At 38.5% G+C, this 19,020-nt stretch overlaps 1 protein-coding gene across 17 annotated transcripts in view; it reads left to right on the top strand.

The window, feature by feature from the left end:
• LOC127800026 (autophagy protein 5) overlaps positions 1 to 19,020 on the top strand; it is a 58,513-nt gene that overhangs the window by 1,823 nt on the left and 37,670 nt on the right. For 11 of the 17 annotated variants that reach the window (XM_052334412.1, XM_052334410.1, XM_052334414.1 and 8 more), the window contains exons 2-5: positions 1,652 to 1,776; positions 14,146 to 14,212; positions 16,612 to 16,701; positions 18,223 to 18,310. In XM_052334412.1, the coding sequence (XP_052190372.1) occupies positions 1,652 to 1,776; positions 14,146 to 14,212; positions 16,612 to 16,701; positions 18,223 to 18,310 (370 nt within the window). The remainder of the gene's footprint in view (positions 1 to 1,651; positions 1,777 to 14,145; positions 14,213 to 16,611; positions 16,702 to 18,222; positions 18,311 to 19,020) is intronic. The other 6 variants (XM_052334413.1, XM_052334409.1, XM_052334401.1 and 3 more) reach the window with 2 other exon arrangements.

Below are 19,020 nucleotides of genomic sequence, written 5' to 3'. Positions count from 1 at the left end.
GAGAGACTCTTAGTATGATGTGTCTTATAAGGGCTTTGCACAAGAAAAGACCCTAGATAGAAATGATTGGTGAGTGAGAACACATGTAGGTGACATACTGGGATTAAGGCTTGATATGCTCAATTGGAAGTGGGTCATTTATGTATACAGTGGTGGATCTATAGTGTTCTTAGTGGGTTCAATTGATCCATTGAAATTTATTTTTTCTTTTAATATATATGTAAAATTTAAAAATAATTATAAAATTTATGGTTTGACCATAGGAAAAAGTTTAAAATTTAGATTGGTTCCATTCAATAGAAAATTACAAAAAGCAATAAGAAGTTTTTTATGCAAAATATAATACAATATAAAATTTTTATGCAAAAATATAACTTATGTAAAAAGTAGTATACAAAGAAATATATGAGAATTCAATTACAAAATGCTCTCTCTATATGTAACCATGAGGTGGGCCCTTTTTTTCTTCTCCCCAAGCCAAGCCCCTTTCACAAATCCCATCAAATATTTTTTCCTCCTTGTGGTCACACCCGAAGCGGTCAATATATTGGGTAAAAGAAGTTTAAACATTTGAACTATTTTTTTTGTTCTATCATCAAATTGAGTTCTTTATTTTTTTTTTGTTCCACCAATTTTTTTGGGGTTTTTAGTTAAATTTCTTTATTTTTGTTAGAGAATGGGCAAATTTGTCACAAGAAAATGTATTATAAGCATAGATTTTTTTTCTTATTACTTTATTTTGTTTGGAAGTTATGTTTGATTGATCCCATTGACCTAAAATCCTAGCTTCTTCGTTGTATGCATATGTGTCTTAAAGACAATTCCAGTAGTAATTAGAATAACAAATTGATGAGGTTTTATTTTAATTTATCCTAGTGTCAATTTTATTTCCCTAGCTTCAGATTGCTTTCAATTTTGGCAGTCTAGATTTCTTTGGAGTATTTTTCTTCAACTTCTATAATCTATTTCCTTTAAATTGGGGTCAGTCTATGTTTTGATCATGCTTGGATCACACGATCCATGTCGTGGTTCTAGTGGGCGGTGGTGGGAGGCGCTTGCAACCCTGGTATCACTAGGCTAGTCTCTTTTTACTCTGTTCTCACTTCTAATAATTGCAGGGAGAGAGGATAGTTAGTGGCTAATTACTCTATTCTCACTTCTATTAATGGTTTTCTTCATTCTGGTTCAGACTTTTACCTTTGTTTCTGTATTGTCATGTGGTTTTCCAAGATTTTGTTGTGCAGTGCCTTGATACTTCATTTTCACTTCATTGTTATTATTCAATGTGAGGATGATTGTTATTTATTTAGATTTAGCTATCATTATTTTTTTTACCCCTCACTTAGGGCATCTCTTTGCATTCATGTTACATGCATAAAGAACACATATATATAAAATGGTGGAACTGGTCAAACGGTAAGCCTACTCATCAGAAATTACCAATTACTCTAGTGAAGTAGCAATCTCTATAGATGTGGCTTATAAGTAGAACTAGTAAATCCTGGTAGTAGCACAAGTTTAAAGTATTGTGTTTGCTTGACTGTTGCTCTTAGAGAAAAAGCTTGTCATGGTGCCTGTGGCATACCTATTTACTGTATAACATCTATTTATTTTTATTTATTTAAACATTCTGTTTTACTTGTGATTTCAGATCTTAGCTCCTCGGATAGGATATCTTCCTTTGTTAGTACCACAAATTAAACCTTTCTTCAGCAGTGCACTTCCTCCAGGCACAGATACAGTATGGTTTGAATACAAAGGGTTGCCCCTGAAGTGGTATGGTACTCTTTCCATGATACGTAAATACATATCCCCATGACTTTTGATCTTATCGTTCTGGAAGAATGGCATTGACTTTTCTTAGTTCATCAATGAGAAACTGTAAGAATTAAAATTACTTATTACTTGGTAGAGATGAGAATAGTCCACAGACAATTGCTGATGCTAGAACACAGAAATTTTGGTGCCAGAGTACTGTGCTCAGTATATATTTCATGGCTGAGCCAATAAAAGTAGTTATATTGACCATCAGAATAGTCTTATAGACGAACACTGGAACACATGTAAACATAAATACTGTTTCCAATTAGTAATTTGGAGCATCATTACTTAGTTGATGAATGAGCATCATGGGAAGAAAACTAATTGTATCTAGTTAATTACCATGTTATTAAGAGGACTGTCGCGACCCAAGGGTTAAGGCAGTAATTGTACATTTTTTTCCTGGTTGTACATAGCTGTTGAAACTGTTGTACCTTTCAGTTGTTATTGTAACTGAAAGATAGAAGAAGATAAATAGGTAATCAGTTAGAGGATGGGGATTCATTGTGAAATAATACAAGAATCTTTTCCCTCTCAATTTCTTTGATCTCTCTCCTAAATTTCTCCGTTCTCTCTCTCTCGGTTCTTTCTGCTCTATTTTTCCCTCAACTTCTCTCTTTTCCAGTTTCTTCCTAAAGAAACCCTAGCTCAGATCCTTAGGTCTGACAATTTGGTATCAAAGTAAGGTGGTCCTTGGAAGCTAATTGTAGGTGACTTTTTGCATCAGGCGAATTCTGGAAATGGCAGAAGGTACGTGGATGAAGCAATTGGAAGCCAAACTCGACATCATGGAGCTCGTTTTGTATTAGACTCAGCAGGAGGAGGTGAGTTGTGGCAGGGCTGAGAATGTTGCTACCAGAGAGGTGGTGTAAACGTTGGAGAAAGGTGTTGAGGAAGAATTCTCTAGTTTTGGCCAAAGGTTAGACAGTTTTTTAAACATAAGGATGCCTGCTAATGGATTTTCCCCCAAGATCCACTGCAACTTTGGTTCTATCAGGAGCTGGAATTCTTCCTCATGCTTGTTACGACCCTACGGTTTGGCTAGGGTTTAGAAAAGAATTTGCTAAGAATGTGGGAAAGAAAGAGCAGCAAGGGAGAGAAAGAACAGAACAGAGAGGATTGAGGGAGAAGAGAGGAAAACCGAGGGAAAGTTATGAGAGTTAAGAGAGAGAAATGGAATTCAAATTCATTCATAAGCTGCCATCCTCTAACTACTCTAACCTATTTATAGGCTTACAATTGAATATACTAATAGTTATAACAAAAAATACAATCAAAATCAGAAACATATAATTTGTATGACTATTATATCCTTGGGGTCTGATAGAACCCTTACACAATTGATTGAATTTTAGCTCTAAATAGTAGGAACTCCTCAATTACAGTAGCTTACAGCAATGGATATTAGCGAATACAAGGAAAGAAAACAAAACAGGCCTATTCGAGAGGGCCTCACTCTCTAACGAATTCTTCAACAAATTTTTCAGATGCCTTCTCTCTCCTCCTCCCTCCCCTTTTATACCTATCTCTTATTCTATTTTAGCCACATGAATGAATATTCCCTTCTAACAAACTTCTGACTCTTTTGCCCCTGAATCAATTCCCTTGGTTGCCCCTATTGTTCCTCTCCTTTTACGCCTTTGATAGGTGAGACTAATGGGAGTCTTAACAATACTCCCGCCCACAAGTTTCACCTTGTCCTCAAGGTGAAATTCAAGAAACTGATGCAGGATCTGATGATAGGGTTCCCAGCTGGCTTCTAGGGGTGGCAATTCTTTCCTCGGCCCGGCCTTACACCCAACAAAAATTATGGATGCACCTTCATTTCCCACTCAATTGTTAATTGGTCGGGAAATTTGGTCATTTCTCGCACCGCTCTTTCCGCTTTGTGAAGTTGGGAGACATGGAATACGAGGTGGATCTTACAAGAAGGTGGTAGGGATAGCTTGTAGGCCACATTTCCGATCCTTTTCTCCACTGTAAAGGGCCCGTAGAACTTAGGTGACAGCTTCTCGTTCATCCGAGTAGCCAATTTTTTTTTCCTGTAGGGGCGAATTTTAACATAAACTAGATTGCCCACCTCGAATTTCACATCCATCCTCCTTTTATCTGTTGGGATTGCAACTCTTCCAAAACAGAATCCCTCTCCAACAACTGTTATTCAATCATCGAAACAACCGTGTTGCCCTTCTCGAACCTCAACAGCGGGGTAGGTTCACACCCATAAACTATATGGAACGGAGTCAGTCTAGAGGAGACATGGAAGGATGTGTTGTACCAATATTCCGCCCATGGTAGCCAGCTGCACCATGCCTTAGGTTTGGAGGAAGAAAAGCATCGAAGGTATGTCTCCAAGGTGCGATTTAAGACCTCTGTTTGGCCATCGGACTAAGGGACTGGTGGTAAGATGTGCTTCTTCTCAATTGAGTGCCTTGTAGCCTGAATAACTCTTCCCAAAAATGGCTAACAAAAATTCTATCTCTATCAGAAACTATAGAACTTGAAACCCCATGTAACTGCACAATCTCCTTCACAAAAATCCCCGCAATGCTAGTCACTGTAAAAGGGTGTTTCAAGGCAATAAAGTGTCCGTACTTACTTAGTCGATCCACAACCATGAAGATAGTATCCATCCTAGCTAACTTAGGTAACCCTTCGACGAAGTCCATGGACACATCTTCCTAAACTCGACTAGGAACCGGAAGTAGTTGCAGTAACCCATCAGGTGGTAGAGCCTCATATTTATTATGCTGGCACACATAACATTGCTGAACATATTGCCGAATGTCCTGCTTCATTCCCACCCAATACATGTTGGTGGCTATCCTCTTATAAGTCTTGAGAAACCCAGAATGACCCCCAAACAATCCATCCTTCAACATTAACGGAATTAATACCGGCCCTTTAGGAAGATACAACCTGCTTTTGAACAACAAATGGCCATCCACTAGCGCAAAGTTGGGTATGCTGGAAGGATTCGCCTGAACTTCTCTAACAATCTGTTGGAGTGTAGCATCTCCTTTCACCTCCTCTTTTAGTTGTTCTAGCTGCAATATTCGAGGAATGGAGAGAGCCATCAATGTGGTGGAAGAAGGGAGGCGTGAGAGAGCATTAGCTGCTCGGTTCTCCAATCCGAGACAATATTGAATCTCAAAATCGTACCCCATAAGTTTCATGACCCGTTTTTGACACTCTGGGCTAACCACCCACTACTCCATAAGAAATTTAAGGCTTAGATGATTTGTTCTAATAACAAAATTACACCCAAGTAGGTAATGTTGCCATTTCCTCACTGCAAATACTATTGCCATCAATTCTCTCTCCTACACTGATCTAACTCAACTAGTGGGATTTAGGGAATGGTTGAAAAAGGCAATTGGCTGTTGCTGCTGCATCAACACTGCCCCTAATCCATGCCTAGATGCATCAGTTTCAACAATGAATTCCCTTGAAAAATACAACAAAGCCAACACGGGCATATTAGTCATTGCCTTTTTAAGGGATTAAAAAGCTTGCTCCACTAATTCATCCCAAAAGAAATTACCCTTCTGGAGGCAGTCTATCAATGGCTATGTCACTTTTTTCGTAATCCTTCACAAATCTCCGATAATACCCCGTAAGATCCAAGAATCCTCGAAGTTCATGCAAGGATTTGGGGCTGGGCCATTCCACCACCGCCTTAACCTTAAAACTATCCGCAACCACCCCGTCTTGAGAAATGACGTGCCCCAAATACTCAATCTCCCGCTGCCCAAACTGACACTTCTTCGCATTGGCATATAGTCGGTGGGCTTCTAGTAGCCCCAACACACACCTCAAATGTTCCCTATGTTCAGCCATATTCTTACTGTAAACTAGAATGTCGTCAAAAAACACTAAAACAAAGTTCCTCAAATGCTCCTTAAAGACCTCGTTCATCAATGATTGGAACGTGGCGGGGGCATTTGTTAACCCAAACAACATAACAAAAAATTCATAATGTCCCTCATGTGTGCGGAAAACATTCTTAGGAATGTCATTAGGTGCTATTCGAATTTGATGATACCCTGATTTCAAATCCAGCTTGGAAAAAATAGTAGCCCCATTCATTTCATCCAATAATTCTTCAATAACTGGAATTGGAAATCTATCAGGAACTGTTACCTTGTATAAAACTCTGTAGTCAACACAAAATCTCTAGCCTCCATCCTTCTTCTTGACTAGCAACATCGGGCTGGAAAACGGACTCACACTCGGCTTGATAAGTCCTACTGCCAACATTTCTCGTACCAGCCTCTTAATTTCATTTTTCTGAAGGTGGGGGTACCGGTAGGGATGAACATTCATCGGCAACACTCCCGATTGCAACATAATCACGTGATCCCGCCTCCGGTGTGGGGGAAGCCCACACAACTCCTCAAACACTTGCTTGAACTCCGTTAGTAGCTCTTGCAAGCTACCAGGGATTGCCCAGCCCACATCCTTTTCTTGGGTAGTTAAACTCCCCAAGTCTAACAACACCCTTTCTCCATTCTCTCTAAACAACCTCATCATCGACTTCAACTTTACCAAAGTTTTGTTGAGGCTGGGATCCCCATGCAGTGTTATCGTAGCTCCCTCGCTCTAAACGTAATGATTAATGAGCTCCAATCCACTTGTGTTTTCCCGAGTGTGGCCAACCACTTCATTCCAAGGATTATGTTTGAGCTTCCCAGCTCCAATGGCAGGAAATCCTCCACTACTTCCACATTTTGCAACGTTAAGGTTACCCCTTTACACACTCCAACCCCCTGAACAACCATGCCTGACCCCATGATCACGCCATAGCCTCTTGTTTGTGATCGAACCAGTCCCAATTTTTGCACCAATTTCGATGCTATACAATTATGGGAAGCCCCGCTGTCAATTATAATCACCACCTCCTAGCCTTCTATTTCCCCCTGATCTTCATGGTTTGTGGAGGGGTTAAACCAACTACCGAGTTTATAGACATCTCCACTACTTCCCCCATTTTGATCGTATCGCCTTCCTCCCCTGAATTCTCCCTTGTTTCAGCTCCTTCTATAACTTCCTCTTCCTCTTCCCTTTCCTCCTCGTGAATTACCATTACTTGCAGCTCCTTGTTCTTGCATTTGTGCCCAATCATATATTTCTCGTCACAACAGAAGCACAACCTCTTAGCTCGTTTAGCTTGTAGTTCACTCTCACTTAGTCGTTTAAACAGGAGATTGTTCCACTTACCGACATTAGGAGGCCGGTGAGAGGAGCTGGGGTTGGTGGTCATCGATTGGGGTGACGTCATTAGGGGAGGCGTGACCACTACACGCTGGTGGTTGGCGACCGAAGTTGCAGGCGTCTATGATCTGGTTGTGCCGGGATTGGAATGGCTCCCTCGAACCAACATATTCCTCTCCTCAATTCTTTGGGCTAGGTCCATCATCTGTTCCAGCCCAATGGGTCTCAGTACCCTCATCTCTGCCCTTATGTTGGGCCTCAACCCATTTATAAAGTGTCCCTCCAACAGCGCCTCAAGCATGTCCTCAAGAAGAGCAACTAGCGTCTCGAAGTAGAGGCGGTAGTCCTTGATGGACCCCCACTGTCGGAGCGCTAGGAATTACTCTTCCACCATGCCTTCCTGCTTGGGCCTAAATCTATTCCTCATCATCGCCTTAAGCTCCTCCCAACTCCTCACCCGTCGCCTTCGTTGCTCCCACTAGAACCAAGCAAGAGCAGCTCCTTCAAAGCAAAGGGCAACGGAGTCTAACTTTTCCGCATCTGACAGTTGATTCATAGAGAAGTACCGCTTGGCCCGGAACACCCAACCATCTGGGTCGTCTCCTTCAAAAACTGGCATCTCCAGGAGTCGGACCCTTCCATCAGACCTCCCATAGGTATCGTACTCATCGCCAGCTTCCTTAAGCCGATTTCCTAGTTTCGGCGTGGCCTTCCCAGTGAGGGATGAACCCACTGGTAAGTGCTTGCCCGACTGTTTCCACTTCTTCTCTTTCTCCTGGTCCTCCCATCCTTCCATCAACAAGCCAAATTGTTCCATCATTGTCGCTATGTTTTTCTCGATGTTTTGCACCCTCTGGAACTCCTTTTTCATTGATTCTAATCCCATTTGTAATCCCTCCATCTTCCCTTCAATTTGTTGTTGATAATTCTCCATTCTTCCCTCTAAATCCCCCACTCTCTCAGAGACAGTCACCACCATGGATCGTTGTTCTGATACTAGAATGACAGAACTCTTACACAATTGATTGAAATTTAACTCTAAACAGTAGGAACTCCTCAATTACAGTAGCTTACAGCAATGGATATTGGCAAATACAAGGAAAGAAAACAAAACATGCGACATGCCTATTCGGGAGGGCCTTACTTTCCAACAACTTCTTCAACAAAATTTCTAGATGCCTTCTCTCTCGTCCCCCCCCCCCCTCTTTTTATACCTATCTCTTATTCTGTTTCAGCCACGTGAATGAATATTCTCTTCTAACCAACTTCTGACTCTTTTGCCCCTGAATCAATTCCCTTGGTTGCCCCTATTGTTCCTCTCCTTTTACGCTTTTGATAGGTGAGACTAACGGGAGTCCGAATAGGGTCGTGACAATTATGTTATGTTCCACTATAAGGTATGAGACTTGTCCCACATCAGAAGTTTAGGCTCTTAGTGTGGGGTTTATAACCTCTTGGGCACCCTCCCCTTGACAACTAGATTTTGGGGGTGAGTTCTACCCAAGGGGTGTAATAATGCTCCCGATCCATAGGGAGCTGGGGAATGAACTGAATTTGAGTCTAGCATTCAAGTTAGATGTTCATATCTGACTCACCACCACACACCTATGCCAAGGCTAGATATTCTGGTTTTTGAAGGAGATAAACTGAGGTGGTGGATCAGGTAGTGTGAGAGGTTCTTTTAGTACTATCTTGTGGCTGAGAGTCAGAAGGTGAATTTAGTAGCAACATATTTCAATGATATGGATGATGCTTGGTTCCGGGGATGGAGTAGGATGAGGTCTAATTTTAATTGGCTAGAATTTGTGGATTACTTTTGTGACTGATTTGATGAGAGGTCAATGACAGATGTGATTGAAGAATTCAATAAATTGAAGTAAGAAGGTTTTGTCATGGACTACCAAGTCTTATTCGAAGAATTGAAGTCATTGATGATCAATTCTCATCCGACTTTGAATGAGTCCTATTTTGTATCTAGCTTCATCAGTGGTCTAAATGATGAGCTAAGGCCAATGTTGAAGATGATGTGGCTTGCTATTGTCAAGCAAGCTGCCGAGAAGGCTAGGTTGCAAGAATTGGCATTGGAAGCAATTTTCAAGAAGCACATGGTACAACCTAAAGGCTATCCTATAAGCAGCTAGTAGATTGGAGGTAATCCTAGGACTGCCAATCAAGTAATGCAGAGAGGAAATTCGACTCCTAGGGCTTTACCAAATCCAATTTCGGTTAAGCCTTTTTCTATGGAGCAGAAAAGGCGGCTAGGACTTTGTTTTAGATGTGGTGAGAACTATAGTCTAGGCCATCAATGCAAGAGGCACCTATTGCAAATGGAAAGACTGGAAGAAGAAGTAGAGGAAGAAGAGGTAGACATTGTTGGTGATACAGAGAATAACAAGGAAGGAGTAATAGGAGAGGAAGATGGAGAGATCTCCTTGCATGCCTTACAAGGCTGTCTTAAGATTATTAAGGTGAAAGGAACAGTTGGAAAGAGTCTGTTGATGATATTAATAGACAGTGACAACACACATAGCTTCCTAGATAAGGCCACAACCATGGAGTTGCAGTGTCCAACACTGGCCACTTTTCCTTTATCAGTTACGATGGCCAATGGAAGTAAAATGTTCAGTAGATTTAAATGCCAGAATTTTAAATGGATGATGCAGGGGCGGAAATTCACAGTGGATTTACGAATTTTGAAGTTAGGAGGCTGTGACATTGTCCTCGGAATGGATTGGATGAAGACTATCAGTCCTCTAGTATTTGACTTCAACAAGCTAGAGGTAACATTGAGATGGAAGGGAAGAAGCTGACACTGAGAAGAAGCTTGGAATCTGGTGAATGCAAGTTGATTATAGGCAAGAGATTGCAGAAGATGTTTTAACAAGGTGAAACTTCAGTGGCTTTAAATTTACTCCATACATGCTATGGAGTTGGAGGGTTGGACAATGGAGGATGACAACAGTGATGCAACTGAGGCTTACAATCAATTCAGGCTTGCAACTATTTCTACTTTATAGTCTCTTTCAAAAGTACAATCCCAAGATCCATTACAATTTCTTTTGATTGAATTTGAGGATTTATTTGCTGAACCCTCTTCCTCACCCCCAGCTCGATTCTTTGACCATTCCATACACCTAAAACCTAATTCAGAACTTGTAAACATTCGGTATTACAAGTATCCACCTATCCAAAAAGCTGAAATAGAAAAATTAGTCAAAGAAATGTTGACTAAATCAATTATTTAACCAAGCCAAAGCCCCTTTGCTTCCCCTATCCTACTTGTTAAAAAGAAAGATGGAACTTGGTGATTTTGTGTTGATTATCGCTAGTTGAATACTCTTACCATTAAAAATAAAGTTCCTACCCCTATTATTGAAGACCTACTTGATGAATTAATCGGAGCTACTATTTTTTCTAAACTAGACCTTAGAGCAGGATTTCATCAAATTAGGATGAATCCGGTTGATATACCGAAGACTGCCTTCAGAACTGACTAAGGACTTTATGAGTTTACAGTCATGCCATTTGGTTTAACCAATGCCCCTGCAACCTTTCAGACCTTAATGAACCATATATTCAACCCATATTTGAGGAAATTCATCATTGTTTTCTTCGATGATATCCTCATTTACAGCCATACCTTTGATCAACATCTAGCCCATTTGGGGATCGCATTTGAAATACTCAGATTGAATCAATTGAATGTAAAATTGTCCAAATGTACTTTTACTAAGAGGCAGGTAGAATACTTGGGCCACATAATTTCAGGAGGAGGATTAAGTACTGATCCCAAGAAGATTATTGCTATGGTTTGGCCAAGACTAGAAACTGTTGAGGAGTTGAGGGGATTTATGGGCCTGACTGGTTATTATAGGAGATTTATTCAAAATTATGGGGTAATCAGCAAGCCTTTAACTGAGCTGCTTAAGAAGGATAATTTTCATTGGAATTCAAGAGAAGAGAATGCTTTTCAAGCATTGAAAGAGCTATGACCCAGGCTCCTATCTTGGCTTTACCATATTTTTTGAAACCATTTGTTCTCGAGATTGATGCATGTGTTACGGGAGTAGGAGTTGTGTTGATGTAGGAGGGAAAACCATTGGCTTGTATTAGTCAAGTCTTAGCCCCAAAGCACTTGGGACTATGTATCTATGACAAGGAACTAATTGCTGTGGAAAAATGGAGACATTATTTGGAGGGAAATCAGTTTATTATTAGAATTGATCATTAAAGTCTCAAATTTCTGCTACAGCAGATGTTACATGCAGCTACAAAAGAAAGGGATTACTAAATTACCGGGATTGGATTATACAATTCAGTACCAGAGGGGCAAGGAGAATGCAGTGGCTAATGCACTATCTAGAAGAGAAGAGAAAGGAAGCTGTCAAGCCATATCCACAGTAATTCCGGATTGGGTGAAAGAAATTTCTGTTAATTATGAAAATTTTGTTTGGATTAAGAATCTTATATCTCAGTTGGCCATTCAACCCACAAGTAAACCTGGATAAACTCTGTCAGCTGGCTTACTCAGGTTTAAAGGGAGACTAGTGGTAGGAGAAGATAACCAACTAAAGGGCCGAATTTTACTGTCCTTACATAGCTCTCCTTTGGGGGGACATTTTGGTTTAAGAGTCATCACAAGGTGAGGCAATTGTTCTACTGGCTAGGACTCAAGAGGGATGTGACTGCATTTGTTTTGGCTTGTGCTATTTGTCAACGGTGCAGCCATTAGACATTCCAAACCAGGTTTGGGAACAAATTTCTATGGATTTTGTGGAGGGACTGCCCAAGTCTGAAGGAAGAGATGTTACACTGGTAGTGGTGGATAGGTTAACTAAGTTTGCACAGTTCTTGAGTTAGGGTCATCATTTCACAGCTCAAGAAGTTGCTCGTTTACTCCTGGACTCTATTGTCAAGTTTCATGGGCTGCCACTATCTGTAGTGTCTGATAGAGAAAAAATATTCACCAATAATTTCTGGTAGGAGTTATTCAAAAGCTTGGGGGTGGGATTACACATGTCAATTGCTTATCATCCGGAGACTGATGATCAGACTGAAAGAGTGAACCAATGCTTAGAAACCTATCTCAGATGTATCTGCTTCTCCAAACCTAAGAGCTGGAACAAGTGGTTATCTCTGGCTCAATGGTGGTATAACTCTAGTTTTCATAGCTCACTGAAGAGAACTCCTTTTGAGGCTTTATTCGGATATAAACCTCCTGTATTGCCTGCTGTGATGCAATATTCTAATACTGAAGTTGCAGTGGATCAGTATTTACAGCAGCGACAGGAGGTGCTGCAGTTGATTAAGAAGGAATTGGCTGTATCCCAAAGCCAGATGAAACAGTTTGCTGACTGAAGGAGGAGTGAAAGAGCATTTGAGGTGGGAGATATGTTATCTTCAAGGGTGAAACAATTTCAACAGCATGTTTTTTCTAATTCCCCTGCATCTAAGTTGAGTCCAGAGTACTATGGGCCTTTTCTTATAATGGCTAAAGTAGGGAAGGTAGCCTATCGTTTGCAGCTGCCCGATGATGTGCAAATTCACCCTGTTTTTCACGTTTCTTTGCTGGAAAGATCGGTAGGGCTTACTGACATTACTGGTACTGATCTTCCTTTAACAACTGAAGGTAGAACAGTGGACATTGAGCCCTAGCTGTCTTGGAGAAGAGGGCTATCTATCAGAACACACGGCCCCTAACTCAGGTTTTGGTGCAATGGTCCCATCTACACCCAGATCACACTACTTGGGAATACCTGCCAGACTTGCTTAAGCAATTCCCTCGGGTGGCTCAGCTTTTGTGATTTTTCGGGGATGAGAAATTTCCAAGGAGGGGGGAATTGTTATGACCCAAGGGTTAAGGCAGTAATTGTACATTTTTTTCCTGGTTGTACATAGGTGTTGAAACTGTCCTACCTTTCAGTTGTTATTGTAACTGAAAGATAGAAGAAGATAGAAGCCTATAAATAGGCAATCAGTTAGAGGATGGGGATTATAATACAAGAATCTTTTCCCTATCAATTTCTCTGATCTCTCTCCCGAATTTCTCTGCTCTCTCTCAATTCTCTCCGCTCTCTCTCTCTCTCTCGGTTCTTTCTTCTCTATTTCTCCCTCAACTTCTCTCTTTTCCAGTTTCTTCCTAAAGAAACCCTAGATCCTATTCAAGTTATTTTCTAGAGATTAGGAGTCTGAAAGTTGCCTTACTGGCAAGTGATAATACAGTACATTCAATTAAAAGCCAATAATAAACTCTATAAAAGTAGTTAGAGGTAGAATTACTGAACCACCATTCTGAATTTGTGCCATTCTTGCAAGGCATTGCTTTCATAACCTGATGCGCATATGTTCTGGGGTTGATCATAAGATCTATGTTTGAATGTCATCACAAAAAGTCTTATTGTTTTGGGAGTGTTTATTACCCAATAACCACCCTTATTGTTTACTTTTACTTTCTTTCAGTTGCATGCCATTGACAATAAACATTCATAATGTCTGGATATCTATTTCTAGAAAAGAAAAAAAAAATCATATTGGCTTGGGGTATTCAGTTCCTATCCAAATCATTGTCTAGAAAGAATTGAATTTGAACCACTGATGACTTCCTTGAATCTTTAACCTTTTATTAAGCATTGATTCTGCCCCTGCCTGATATGCAACACCTATATATTGGTTTCATCTATAATTGGTCAAAGGTAAAGCCTTATATGGGGCCTTGTTCCTGATGAAGTAAGGTGTAACCCTGAATAATACTATCAGTATCAGTTGTTGAATTGGAGAGCGTTAAGTTAAAAAAGTAGAGAAAATGGAGAGTGCAAAGGGAAGGATAGATATAGTTACGCATGTGAACTTTGTTAACTTTCCTTCTATCAAACTTAAACTCATAAAATAGTAAGATGGAGTGATGCATCTAATTTGAGGAATTGCATCTAATCTTATGTTAGTTGGTAACACGAATCTAGTTGTTAAATGGTTTATTGGGCTTTTAGGATGTTAGTAACTGTAATAGCTGAAATAGCCCTGGTTTATGCACATGTTACTAGCTTAAATTAGTTGTTCTTTTGATTGGTTTCATGTCTTTTGTTGGTCACGAAATCTGTGTTCTTTTCTCAGGTACATACCAACAGGAGTTCTCTTTGATCTTCTTTGTCCAGAACCTGAAAGACCTTGGAATTTAACAGTGAGTTTCTTTCAATAGCTCTAGGGAACATCCACCAGGGAAATCAATATTTTGTCTTCTCTTAATTTTTCTAGTGGATCTGGATGATGAAACTATTAGCTTTAGTGAATTTCCACTGGTGAAATCAATATCTTATTTTGTCTAAAATTTTCTGGCAAATCTAACTGATGAAACCATTGTTATTATTATATTTTTTGGTGAAGTAAAAGGGTTTATTGCAAGCCGACCAGGGTGGCATGCCTACTAGGGATTGACCATAGAAACCTTTGCTCAGTTGGAAGCTGTGAAGGATATATATTCAAGTTAAAAAATATTTCTAACATATCATGGCTTGTTTACCTCTTAGGTCCCTAAAGTCTACCTTCAAAGCCACATAACTCCTTAAACTATCATTTACAAAAAGTAGGCTCTTAAACTATTGCCTATATAATACTTAAAGTACGATTCTACTATTCCACTAGATTACTAATGTTGGGCCCCATAAATCTACAACAAATACGATTTTACAATAATTTCCATTATTTAAAAATGTATCCACAGCAAATATGCCATAACAGAGTAAGATTATGGTAAAATTATATTTGTTATGGATTTATGGGGTCCAATGTTATATTGCTAATATAAAAATATTTTTTAAAACATGCCATAATTACTTGGTCATTAATTTGGGTCCCATAATCTTACTCCGTTGTTAATTTTAGAAGGAGATGGGTGAAAAAGTGGAATTGCATTGCAAATGTTATGTGTGTGATAGTTTAAGGGTTTAGAATTTAATTGTTGTAATTAATGGTTTGAGGAGTATGTGGTACATGGGAAATGCCTACAGTGTAATAAAGCCTCATGTCATTTTGGCTCTGCTTTACATGTTTCATTTTTTTTTTAATTCTTACATTTTCTGCTTATCAAAAACAAAAAAAGAAAAAGAAAAAAAAATAAATGTATAATCTTTTTTTGTTATAAAAAACTGGAAAAATTTCTGTTTTCCTTTTCCCTAGAAAAGTTCAATGTACGAATGGTTTCTGATAACTTTTAATCAGCATCTTTTACTTGTTCTGATGACAAGTGAAGCATCTTTTTTATCGCTCTATTTTGAGCCTTGTTTCTAGAACGTTTTTAATGTAATAAAAAAGAAGGCAATAAATGTGTCTATCTTTCGCGTTTTAAGCATCTAAAAATAGAAATAAAAGAATGTGAAACAAAATACTTAACGAAAGGGTCCTACAATTTCTTCTATTTTTACTGTGGAAACCAAAATTTCTACTACTATCAGTTAAGGAAAATGCTATTGGTACACCTTTGTGTATACCTTGAGCTACATAAAGGTGTATCAATGATAAAAAAGTCTCTCATGGCATAGAGGCGCGTGAGGCGCATGTGAGGCGAGGGATATTTTGGTCATAATACCCCCTTATGTAGCCCAAGATGTACAAAAGTGATGTATATCTAGCATGATTCATCAGTTAATAGAATGGTTCCACTGAATATTCAACTACCATGATATTTTTGAAAATTTCAACTATAATTTATTCCATTAATATTATACATATGAAATACAATAATGCGGATGATAATAATATAAATAGAACCAGATGAATATTTATGGATGGTACATCAGAAGATAATCTTATAATCATGCTTAATTTTGCTATTTTTTGTTAGTTAAGTTGAAGTTGGATTGGAAGTCGAGAATAACATCTGAAGCTTTTAGTTTTGTTTTAATTTTTTAAATTTTGGTTAGCATGCATGGCTTCTAATTGTTTAAAGCATGGACATGGTCACACAGCAGGAACATGACATGGACGTGTGGACTTGCCTAAAATGCCAGACGCGATGTTAGAAACACACAAAAATTATATATATGCACAACAATCACAAGCCTTAATCTAATTAGGTGGGGTTGGGCACAACCTACGTATATCTAATATATCAATCAATCACAATCATAATGCAACCCTCTTCCTTTATCTAGGGTTCGGAGTGGCTGTGAATGGGAGGAACACCTTCTATATATAATTAAAAAGAAATATACTGGTATTAAAATTTAAGAAGTTATAATTTTTGACATCTTAAATGTGAAACATCTCACAGCGTATGTCATGCATATAAAAAGATTAAATAAGCTGATTCAATTAGTATCCATGGTATCATAATCCCCACTATACTGGCAGACATCTGTTGATAGTGTGCCTTTCAGAAAAAAATGTTTGTAAAAAGCTTGGACACTCTAGATATGGTGTCTGACATTTGTCCAACTTGTGTTGCACAAATGCATGTATCTGAGAGGTGTCTAGTACTTGTATGCTGTCCTTGGTGAATTATAAGTGCTTCCTGGTGAAGTGTAACTGCTCCAATGATGCAATTAAGTGCATATATATATTCACGAAATTTTGTTTCTGCAGGTGCATTTTAGAGGCTATCCAGGAAATATTTTGACCCCTTGTGAGGGTGAAGACAGTGTAAAATGGAGCTTTATTAATTCATTGAAAGAGGTTAGGGCATACATCTATGCATTCTTTTAAAACTTTTACCTGCTTTCTGGTGTTCTCTGCAGTTTTTGGTGGCCAATGGGGCATAACACATTCAATTTCTGCATTGACTAAATGAAATTCTATTACTTTGTTCTCTCAATTATTCCAATTGAATATGAGATTACATTAAAGTCTGTGTATATTATGGTAGATCATCACTAAATATTTTTCAGTCTATTTATCTTCTCTTTGTAGACTAGCATATTTGGAGGATTTGATCCTGAGATTGACCTAGTGATAGATATTTTACAGAAAGTTTTAGCATAAGCAAATCTAAGATTGTATATTAGGCATGGAACATTATTAGAAGTATTTTCTATATGTCTTTCAGAATCCTTTTATGAAATGCAGCTACTTCCTTGCAGATTAAGACTGGATGACAATACATGCCCATATATTAAGTTGAATTTTTAAGTGTTCCCTGAAGTTGTTTGAGTTTCGGAGATTCCAAAATGTGATCTTAGTAATAAAACTGTCTGCCTAAAGACCCACCTGAATTTATATATAGCTGCATAACTCATGCAAGTTTTTTTAATGCCATACTGTTAATATTTTCACCAAGTCTGTATTTGCTTAGACAGAAGTAATATAAAAACATGAAACTGGTTGGAGAAAAGCAGAACTGACTACAAATGATGAACTAAAGGTCAGTCTGTGCATATCCATGTCTTTCTGGGCCTTGACATTGTTATTCATAGGACAGTTTGTATCTGATCCACATATATGATGTATCCACTTAGGGTGTGTTTGATAGCACACATTTATCATAGAAAATGTCTAATCATGTGTAATTATTACACATATTTTCTATGGAAACAATCAAACACCCTTGAGTTTTCTATGGAAAATGTCTATGGTACAAGCATTTAAAGTTTCTTTCCATGGGATTTATTTTCCAAGGGGGTGGGGTGGTTTTTGTTTTCTTGGCAATCATTACCTAGAATTAAATTCTAGGTAATGCAATCAAACACACCATTAGAGTCATGTCACATTCCTAGGGTTACCTAGGGTTGAGACTGGAATTAGGAGGGAAATCGGAATGAGAGAATTGAAGGAGGAAGAAAAGTTAGCAGAAAGGGAGGGAGAAATCAGAGAGAACCAAGAAAGGGATAGAGAGAATTAGAAGGAAATGATTTCAATCTCATTTCACATAACAACTCATCCTCTTACAAGTAGCCCTTTTATAGGCATAGCTAGATGCTAACTGAATTCATAACAACACCCATGTGCTCATAACAGATTACAAAATATCTCTTAACAAACTATTGTAACCCTATTACAATATTGCCCCTCTATTGCTCCTAGGGTCATGACAAAGTTACTCCTATACTGTCACTACTTTTTGTCTTTTCCCTTTGCATTTGAGATGCATTTTTTAATAATTTTTTTCCTTTGAAGATTGAAATGTGACATTTTTACTCTAAACTTGGTATACAGATGCCAATTGCCTTAATTGTAATAGAAGGTTACATTTGTCTGCAGGCAGCATATATAATTAATGGGAATTGCAAGAATGTCATGAACATGTCCCAATCTGATCAGGTGGAGCTTTGGCGCTCTGTTATGAATGGTATGCTGATTAAATGGTTAAGAATTCGTACATTTTCCTCGTTCCTCTTTTTTGCCTGTCTCACTTGATCTCATTTACTGTTTGTTCTTGACACGAATTAACTATGGGACAACATAACAGTGCAGTTAAGGCATAAGAATACAGACCTCCATATAAGATAGTGTTCCGAGTTAATATAATTTGAGCTTGAGATTCAATTGTAACTATTTTCCACTTCAAATCTTTTGATATATGAAGAAGTTTGAACTTTTAAATTTTATTATTTGGATTAGACACATTTATACACAAATAGTAACTGCTGATATAGAGGCAGTTACACACAGAAAAAAATGCTACTTAGGAAATAAATAACTGTGTAATGAATGGAAAACTGGCTCTATATTTTGCCTAACTGTCTATATTTCTTGTATACATTTTTTTACACGCCTCCTCAAGTTGGACCGTAAATATTAAGGAAGTGCAGCTTAGATCTTTATATATTCAAACTGAGTCTTCGATAGGTAGTCTCTGATAGATCCTTGGTATGTAGGAAATCCACTTTCAAATCTTCTTTTTATAAAGTGCCTGTCTATTTAGGTCACTTTGAACATGTTGAGTTGTTGCCAATATTTTAGTTAGACGACTAAAATATTGGGTGTTTTAGAGGTCTCATTGACAATGCCTTTGTTGTGTCTTTAGTGTCAGAATACTTATCCTTTGCGGTATCCCAA

This window comes from Diospyros lotus, chromosome 4, assembly GCF_014633365.1.
Source record: "Diospyros lotus cultivar Yz01 chromosome 4, ASM1463336v1, whole genome shotgun sequence".
Lineage (NCBI taxonomy): Eukaryota > Viridiplantae > Streptophyta > Magnoliopsida > Ericales > Ebenaceae > Diospyros > Diospyros lotus.
Note: the sequence above shows the minus strand (reverse complement) of the source record. Positions and strands in the feature narration are given on the sequence as shown.